Genomic DNA, 9913 nt, shown 5'->3' on the forward strand with positions numbered 1-9913 from the left:
TTTTTGTTTTTTTACCTGAATTTTTATTGCTTTTCATATTATTATTACACAACAAACAAAAACGGAGGGATCCAGAGGAAGTAGTTTGGATGCTCCCCTGCTGTTGTTGCCTGACATGACTAATGTAATGGACAGGCAGGCGTGTTCTTGACTTGCAGCAAGCTCATAACCAGACTTAAGCCGTGTGTAATTCTTCTGTCAAGTCTATTTTCAAACAGCGGCAAGATGATCATAAACCTGCACCGAGCAGAAGGGAAAACATCATAACATCATAAATATGCATTGTTGAGTTTACATATCATGGGCGCTCAGTTGTTCACGTCTGCGGTGCAAGCCAGAAATGTTTCCAAGTATAAACCCTGCCAACTCTGTTCCGCATCTACCCTTTCTGTTGGAGAGTGGAGAGGTGAGAGGATAGTGGGTGAACTCGCTCAACCGGGAAATGAACTGACAAATCAGGATGAAATGAAAATCAAATGAGAGGGGGTTGACTGAGAGGGGCAATCACCTCTAATGAACAATGTTTGTCCCCAGCACATAGTCTCGATCAAATCATCCCTCCTCCTCCGTCTCTCTTTCTGCTCTGCCTCTCATTTACAATCATCCCTGAGCTTTTCTCTCCATTCCTCTCCTCTCTGCCTCTCGCTGTGTCTTCTTCTCTCTCTACTTCTGCCCCTCCTCCCTTTATTTTCCCTGTCATCATCCCTGTGCTGTTGTGAGATCACTGATCTCCCCAAAGCGGCTGCGGGATGCTGGAGGAGTATGAGAGTAACAGGTGTCTCATTACTGTGCTAATAGCAGGCCAAAGGGAGACTCGCACACATGCACACTTTTACAGAGACAAGCAATGGCAGAGATGAGAACTCCTCCACATTCCTCACATTTTGGCGCTTTCACAGTCATCACTTCATGGGCGAATTACCAGGCATGAATAATCTTAACATGTCGACTGCCTACAGGCAGAGTCTATCTTGAGACACATGCCCACACGACTGCCACCGTTTCTCAAACCTTCCATTTAACACCAGTGCAAGATTTACTTGAAAACCTGAAGCTCCAAGCTATGAAAGGATGTTCTTTTCTTTCCACCCACGATTTTTGGAAAATCATCTAGAACTCCTTTCCTATTTTCCTACTTTACTGCCGTACTGTAAGAGATAGTTGCATTGCAATGTGCTGCAAAGAAAACTGATAACATCTTGAAACCATCAGTTAGAGACATCCGGCTTCTCCTCTTGACCTGGATCTTGTTTGCAGTGCGTAAGGATCCAGTGAGCTCATTACACTGTCTCTCAGTAATGATCTCTCATACATGAGCCGGAGACTTTCTCTATCTCTCCCCACACACACACACACACACAAAAATAACACACACAATCGCACAAACAATCTTCCACACTTAAACGAATCCCAATGAGGCATGTAACCGTAGTTTGTGCCTAGCTGTATGCTTGTTAGAGAGATATTGGCTGCTTAAATTGTGTTTCTCTGCATTACTGCGAGGGAAGACAAGGCACGAGCTGTGTGTTTGTGTTTGTGTGCCGCAGTGCATACTTGATACATGTGTATGTGCGTGGGTGCCCGCCTGGGCGCCTTTGTGGCAGTATTCATACATTTGTTATGCGATATCAGATAACAAAGTGTATTTATATGTTTGAGGTGCAGGCTGAAGATGAAACCATTACTAAAGGATAATGTGCTGCTGCAATGTATGAATAAATCAACTCCAGCTTACAGAAGGGGGCAATGTCTCTGTGTAACCCCTGCAACACTACTTTATGTATTACAGTATGTATACCTCTGCTTTACTCTTAACCCAAAGCACTCTACAGTACCAAGAGTATACACACTTTTAGTGGGAATGAAATCCCGCCAGTGTTAGAGCTTTGCAAGCTGCCAAGGATTACTTTTTGTGTACATGTATTGTGTGTGCATGTGTGTGTGAATGTTTGTGTGACCTGCTGCATGAGGCTCAAGGGTTATTGCCCTGTCAGTCAGAGGAAACAAGAGGCCATTATCCGGGGGAGTAAGGACACTAAATGTTTGATAAAACTCAAAAGCGGATGTCCTGTTTCTCGTCTCACATATTACACATGTAGAGTACAGTGAAGACCCAGCTTCCGATTAAGAACAAGCAAGTCTACATGTATAATAGAAGCTACATTTTTCTTGACGGGGATTGCATTTCTGCTCAGCAACACAATTCAATCTAAAAACAAAAATCTCCTATGTACGTTTGGTGCGACCTGTAGCAGACCAAGGAGTGTGAATGTGTTGGCTCAGCGAAGTCCTGAGCGGTTTTGTGCTGGTAGAGATGAGTCATAATGCCACGACCATACAACATGTGTCTCTGTCCTGCACCACTTTCAGTTCAAATCTGAATAGAAATGGAAGTAGAAACAGCAAAAAGATTTCACGGTATTTTCTATTTATTACCTAAGTTCCCATATATAAAGAAAAAATGTAAGTTTAAAAAATTCAATTAATATATTGTTTTATATAAAATGCACTTTACATGACACTGGGGCACGTTACCGTTGCAGTGTTTCTGACAGTATTTTCAACAGTGTGACACAGTTTGTGTAAGTAACTGAATACCAGTTGGCTTCCCTCCGAAGAGATCAATGAAACCTTCCGTGCAATTTCAAAGAGTGGAATTCATTGCTGAAGCCTTGCCATTGCTTTCGTAATGGCTGCAAACAGGACTGGGAGATATGAGTCAGTGTACACATCCATCAATGGAAGAATGTCACAAAATGTTGCACATCCTGGTGGTTTCCGGGAACTGCAGTCTGGTGGGCAGAGAGTCTTCTGGCAACTTGGGGATTCCATCCAGGACCTCAAGCTTTGGCAAACAGGAGAAAACACTGCACCGGCGAAGGCAGAGAGATAGGCATAGAGAATGAGAGAATAATTAGAAGGTGTAGATAAAAAACATAAATGACTCTCTCCCTTTACAATCTCCTCACCGTGCACGGTAGTCTTGAGTGAAGGTCACTGGGTTGCGGGTCAGGTTTAGGGAGCGCAGCGGGCTGTTCTCCAGAGCTCTCAGTCCCCCCAGGGAGCCGATGGCGTTCTCAGACAGACAAAGGTGCTCCACTGCTGGGAGCTTTGGCAGCTGACGCAGACACACCAGGTGGTTACGGTGCAGGTTTAGCATTTTGCACCTGCCCAAAGGAAGCAAAACTAATGCTTAGCTTTCTTTTTGCTGTTATTGTCATCCAAAATAACATTATATTGGGTGAAGTAGTAAAAAAGCCAGTTGAATAACTGGTGTAGTTTCCATTTACGGAAATATTAACTGGAAACAAAACAGTAGGACACCTTTCTGACAGAATAATAGAAACACTACATGAAAAAATAGATTAGATAAAGAAATAGTATAAGCTTTAAATAATGTCTCACAAGAAAGAATAAAGAGAGTTAAAGGGAGAAACTGCAAATTCTGCATAATCACGTCATGTGGCTAGGGAAATGATCTGTTACAAAAAAATCAGGACATATACAAAACAAAGATTAGCAGTATTGTCCAAAGGAACAGCTCTCACATCCAACTTCACTGCAAAGTACTGAACTTTTATCTTTAAATTTACTTCCAAATGAAACCATTTAAAACCGTGAGAAGCTGGCAGGGCTGCTATTTGGCAACTGCTTGTATCAACATTACATATGTTTGGAGCCTCATACACACTGTTGAAAAAAAAAATCCCGAACATCAGAAAAATTATTTGAAGATTCCTTAATCCTTTACCTAATTAAATATTCATTTGCACTCTGAATTAAATATTTGATATTCCTATAATGTTTGGTGACTCCATTTTGTGTAAATCTCTGGAGAGGGTTAATGTAGAATTGGAGTAAAATTGTTTACCATATTAGGAAGTTGTGGTGCAGTCTGGGTAGTGTGGTTGATACCTTGGCAGACGTACAGAACTCAGGTTGACGAGAGAGTTGTCAACCAGTTGTAGTTTCTCCACACGGATCAACCGGCGGAGGATCCGGAAGAAATTCTCTCTCTGGAAGGGATCACCCAAGTCCTGGTAGGACAGATTTAACTCCTGAGAAGAGACAGGTGGTAGAATGGTCAGAGTCTTTCTGTCTGTGTCCATCTCTCTTTCTTTTCAGCTCCGTCGCTTCCTCCCTCCCTCCTTTCCTAAATGTCTGTCTGTTCTTTCTCCTGTACAGTACATCTTTAACATCTCACACTCAAACACAAACACACACAATGCTTGCTAACTTACCACACAGTTTTCCCAATTTTCTTGCAGTCTCTCCTCCCATCGCTGTCCTTCCTCCTCTCTCCTCCTCCTCCTCCTCCCTCTCACCAAACAGATGTCATCCCCCTCTCCTTGAAACAGCTCTTCTTCTGATGGCCCTTTTTGATAACATTGTCAGAGCGAAAAGGTCTGTAACAGTTTTCACATCATTATCAACCATCAAGTTATTCCTAATCCTGCTTGCAGTTTCAACAGTTATTGGTTTGGATTCTTTGTCACAGTCTTTCGTTTTTTGAATGCTCTAATCATTTAAATTTAAGCACCAACTTTCCCATAACTGATGTAAGATTCCCTGTTTCTTTTTACTCCTGCCACAACTACACTGAATTTTCTGAAAAAATACTCTCAAACGAGATAAAGAAGAAGCCACTGTCTTTTACCCTACCATAGGAAGTTTTACATCACAGTTCCTGCCCTTCTGTTTCATTTAATCCAAAGGTACTGCAGCAAACACAGCACAAAGTAGGACCTCTACTGCAGCTGCATATATATTTTTGACTTGGATCAAAGTTCAAAGGTCACACTGGTGGTTTTCTCATATAGATCACACACCTTCTCTGACCCTGGGGCAGGTCAGCTGGTCACCTGTGATGTCACACTGCTCCAGGCGATGCCACGGCAGGAATCGGAACCGATTTGATGGAAGCTGACAGAAGAAGAAGAAGAGGAAGAAGAAGAAAACAGGATGATAATACAGTCCCTCACTAGGGACTACCAGTAACAAATGCATCACCTTCAATTGATCATGATGCATCATACTGCCAAGTTTCATCAAAATCTAATCATTAGACACATGTACAGTCAGTATACTAGATGTGCAGAGGCCATTGGACCATTCAGTGTAATGATGAAGACAGCAGTGATGAGTCATATCCATCAGCCAACTTTAATCAAAATTCACTCATTGATAGTCAAATTCAGTATAATGCAGCACAGACAAATTACATTTCATACTGGTGGACTAAAAAATAGATATACATGTAAATGGCTTGGGACAACAGGAGAAACACTAAAGTTTAATCTACCCTAGCTCTCCATTAATGCAATATAAACTCTATTGTCTCAGCGTGCAGCGATAGTATGCAGCCAATATCAATCGGTCGTTTTTAAGACCATTAACCAATACTGCTACATGTGTTAGCAAAGTGACAGTGTTCAAGTTTCATTAACTGTTGACCCCCCAACTTTCTCACCTATATTTCAGCTGTTATCCGTCTTGACTTTTTACACTCATACATAAATGTTACTTTATATTTATGTTATTTTACCAACTAAAACATTGCAGGTCTCACATCACACTGTACACTGTCAAGGAGCAGACCCACCTGCCACTTTCATTAAATAAACTGAGCAAGTGAATGTACTCGGTCATTCTCATGTTAAACATGCAAATATTTTATTTTTCCATCTGTGTGTTTCTTTTGTTCCTACAATTTTCACAGCCGTATGGACTTTAAAAGACGTTAATCAAGCATTAAGTGTCTAATAAACACACACTATTCACTTGCATTATGCGAAATGGAGGATCCAGCATTTTTTTCAACAGCTTGATCCATACTAGGGACTTTCAGTCAGAAAACCTTGGCCATTTTTTAGAGCTCTTCATGTCTTACAAATCCTCAGTCTTTGTGTAACGCAAAACGAAATGAAAAAACACAGTTTACTGCCTTTAAACACTGTCACTACAGTAGTGGGTTACCTTCTTCTCCCTACTTGACCTTTTCAACCCCCTCACAAACCCGTGTCACCTGTTGACACGTACTTTGTCTGTGTAATTCTACACCTCCCTCTGTCAATCTAGACATAAGAATGACCCCACTCCACTTTACCACTGTTACTCATTGGCTGGACACTCACAAAACAGCCCCAGGCCGCCTGTTTACATCACATGAAATACATTGTAGGTAAAATACGGTTAAGAATAAAATAGAGCTTGACAGGATGATGCAGACTCTTCAGTCCCAATGTTGTGAGAAAAGGGGTTTAACATATCAAACATACAGATACAGTAAGTGACATGATGATGGTCTACAAATAGTCAAAATAGAAAATGTGGATGATTCAAGTCTACTATTTTAACAATTAGACTTAAACAATTAGACAGGAAATAAGATACTATGATTTACATCATACTTGTGTGTAAGGCAAAATAATAATGTTTAAATAAATTAATGAAAAAAATGAATGTAATGCCAATGCTACCTGTGGCTGAAACGCTTCAATTTCTTATGACTTATTTAACATCTGATGACAAGATGCATAGATTTAGTACTAAAACAGAAGTATCCATCATTTACACAAGCAACAAAAATAGCCCCGAATCAGTAGGCATTTTGTAGTTTGAAAGAAAATTCTTTAGTCTTTATGAGATATGCCATTTTGCTGCAGGATTTTAAGCAATTCACATTGCAGAGTCATGAGTATAGGAGAGCATTTTGTAACTACGAGTGGGGAACTTTCTGCATGGAACATAGGGAGGATTAGGGAAAAAGTCATTTTTCATTTTTCTTTATTCAAACAGTCGAGAAGGTTGAAATCATTCTGCATAGCAATCTAGACAAGAGGCCAGTGGCCTGAGGGGAAAATAGAGAGTGCAGAGACTAGACTGAGAATATTAGGTTCAGTTCAGAGAGAGGGGAAGTGGAGAGGAAGAAATAGAACGATTGGAAGATGAAAGGATGAAGAGAAAAGGGGAGGGCACGGGAGAGGTATGAAGATGGAGGAGTCAAAGCGCCAAACGTGAAGGGAGAGGAAGGAGCACAAATGCCTTGAGGACATCAGCAATCAACGCTTGTGTGTGCGTCTGTGTGTGTGTGTATGTGAATGTGTGTGTGTGTGTGCGCGCCTGCGAGCTACTCACAGGTGTAGATAATAGTCCAGAATCAGGACTGTGGTCCACAGAGAGAGGTGTGCGTGCAACACCGAGGTCAGAGTACTGGGACGAATGGGATTTGGGAAAACTGCCACTGAGCGTGTTCACACCTGAGGAACTGAGACAGCGAAAACGGTGGGACACAGAGCAAGGACAAGAGGGGGAAAAAAGACAGAGGGGTCATCCAGTAAATTTTCACATCTTTGGTCCCTGTCTGAAGAGGAGTTGCCTTCTGGTAATGTAAGCCCTGCTGTGTGCTGAAACCCCGACCACCGGCCGAGTGGTTAGAGTTACAGTGAACTGGGCCTGACAATGCAGATTAGGACCCGTTGCCATGGCAGCAGAGGACACCTGAGCAGGTGCTGTTACAGAGGGTAGCTGGACACCGGTACCTCTGTAACTTTAAGTGGAACTTGCTGTTCCGTTGTGGTTTTGTATATAGTTAAAAAAAGAATTGAATAGACGATAAATTAATTTAACACGCAATTAAATTTTCTAAAGGCTCTTATGTAATTTAAGGCTAAGTTAGCTTGACCTAGCTAGTTTAACTTGCATTTTTGAGTTGTAAAGGCAATAAAGATGAAACTGGTCGAACTCAGTCGAAACCTGAGACAGATAATGTGATTAAATCGGAAAAAAAACGAACAAACAAAACAAACAAACACACACACACACTCAACACCATGTCTAACGTATTTATGCAGCCGGTCTTGTTTTAGCTCACCTCTCTGACATGTCCCAGTCTTGTCGTGGCAGATTCTCCTGGCCTTCCTCACTGACACATCGTGAACGGCTCGGTTTAGCCCCGTCTCGCTGTAGCTGTTACCCATGGAGCCCGCTGGGTCTGTTTTGCATTCACCGTCCTGCTGGCCCCCGGCAGACTTGACACCAGGCGCTGGCCCCGCTGCCGCAGGTGAGACGCCGCCGGAGCCGCAGACTGGTCGCTCGGCCAACGGATGCCCGGGCAACGGCGTTCGGGTGTGTCACGCGAGAGAGGTGGTAACTGTTGCAACGCGGCCTCGGGAGACCGAGCGAGAATGAATACTCGGTCCACAAATGAACTGTGACACTTTAATCACGTTAAACGAAAGAGACCGGGGGATTTTCCAAAAACTTCATGGTTTGTGTGGTCAGGTTTTTGTCTTTAATTATGTAGGCCTTGCTTTAGCAACACATCTGGGTCTGAAAATGTGTCGAAAGCTACGCTGATACACTTAATATTTGTGGAGTCAATGTCCCTTTTATGTGGATTACAACCAGAAAAGCAGACATGAATATAAAATTGCTTAAATAAATATTCATTGGAAATGACAATGCAGAGGTGCAAAAATGCACTGAAGTAACAAAAGCCAGAAACTGTTCCTTTCAGAGTAAATTATGGATACATTAATGCATAAGCAGTATTTACATGTTTAAGTTGGTCCAAATAGTACTAATAACTACATCACACACTGTATAGGTCAATACCTTCTATGAGCTTACATGTTTTGTATGTAAATCTTCATTTGCAAAATAACCAGTAACTGCATGTCAGATCGATGTAGTGGAATAAAACTATAAAGTCTTAAAAAACTAAAGTTCTCAAAGTTGTACCCAAACACTTCTTGATTAGATGTTCTTACTTTACGTTCCACCTCTGGACGGTGTATTGTATGCTCAACTAACAACTGTCATTAGCACAGGTTGAGAAAAAGCCTCTTCGTCCTCTCTTGTTGTTTCTGTCTTCCTGTATGTAATCGTAGGTGGGAGGAGAGATATGGTCGATTTACATTTTCAGGAGTATAAGATGCAGCTGTCCTACCAGCCGGTGAGAGTAATTCAGATTATAAATAACCTCCTCCACCCATGGGCTGCAGTTCCTCTACAATGCAGCTCATTGTGCACACTGACGAGATTAAAAAAAAAAGCTGTTAGATGCTTAATAGAGGTGAATGAAAACCTTTGGAACTGCAGGAGACTGTGCGAATGATGGCCCCTGATTTTGTACAGAGGACCAACTTCTGTTTAGCAGATCTAATGCCTTTGCTGGTTATTTCAAGACCTAATCATCATTTGCAGTAGTAAACTATAGTGTGCATCTGCTTTTGCTATTTATGATTTAAATGATTTCCCCGTTTTTCTTTTACAATCTGTTTCATCTTGCGTGACAATTTTGTCATAGATAATTGGTGTTCCAAAAACATCAGCTGAAGACCTTTTTGTGTTTTTTGTGGTCTTTATGTTTATCACACAGCACAAATGCTCATATGATTGCAGAAACATCTGTTGGGCATGTAATTGCCGAGGTGTATTTCCTGACATATTGTTATTACTTTACCAGCACTAGGCAGGCAGCAATAGGTGTGTTAGCTGTGATATGAATGTTTAATTATTTTTGGTGTGACAATTGTTTCAAACCAAACTCACAATTGAGTATTAGAACAGAGGTGGAAAGTAACTAAGTACATTTACTCTAGCACTCTTTAGGTTCAATTCTGAGAACCTGAAGTATTGTAGTTTTTTAACATGTATATATATATAAAACAGTGTGTAAGTGTCTACACCCACTACAGCTATGGAAATAATAGTAGAGGCAGTTATTAAAGGATTACTTTGTATATTGTGTAAGTTGGGTTAGAACATAACACTTGTAAAATGTACAATGAATAAATATTACCCTGGAAAATATACAAATTATAGCCTAATTAAATTCTATTCATATTTGGACCATTCTGTTAATAACATAATTTTACTTTCTACTTAATGGACACATTAAACCTACCAG

General features: G+C 41.1%; 1 protein-coding gene across 1 annotated transcript; it reads right to left on the reverse strand.

Annotated features, from left to right (window-relative positions):
• Positions 1 to 2431: 2431 nt before the first annotated feature.
• Positions 2432 to 8180, reverse strand: LOC120792052. Its single transcript, XM_040131057.1, has 7 exons — positions 7874 to 8180; positions 7138 to 7267; positions 4830 to 4923; positions 4242 to 4375; positions 3916 to 4058; positions 2970 to 3167; positions 2432 to 2867 (listed from the first exon to the last, which is right to left on the reverse strand). Exons 1-7 carry the CDS (start codon positions 7882 to 7884, stop codon positions 2750 to 2752), a joined length of 828 nt encoding a protein of 275 aa, XP_039986991.1. The 5' UTR covers positions 7885 to 8180; the 3' UTR covers positions 2432 to 2749.
• Positions 8181 to 9913: the final 1733 nt, after the last annotated feature.

This window comes from Xiphias gladius, chromosome 7 (assembly GCF_016859285.1).
Source record: "Xiphias gladius isolate SHS-SW01 ecotype Sanya breed wild chromosome 7, ASM1685928v1, whole genome shotgun sequence".
NCBI lineage: Eukaryota > Metazoa > Chordata > Actinopteri > Istiophoriformes > Xiphiidae > Xiphias > Xiphias gladius.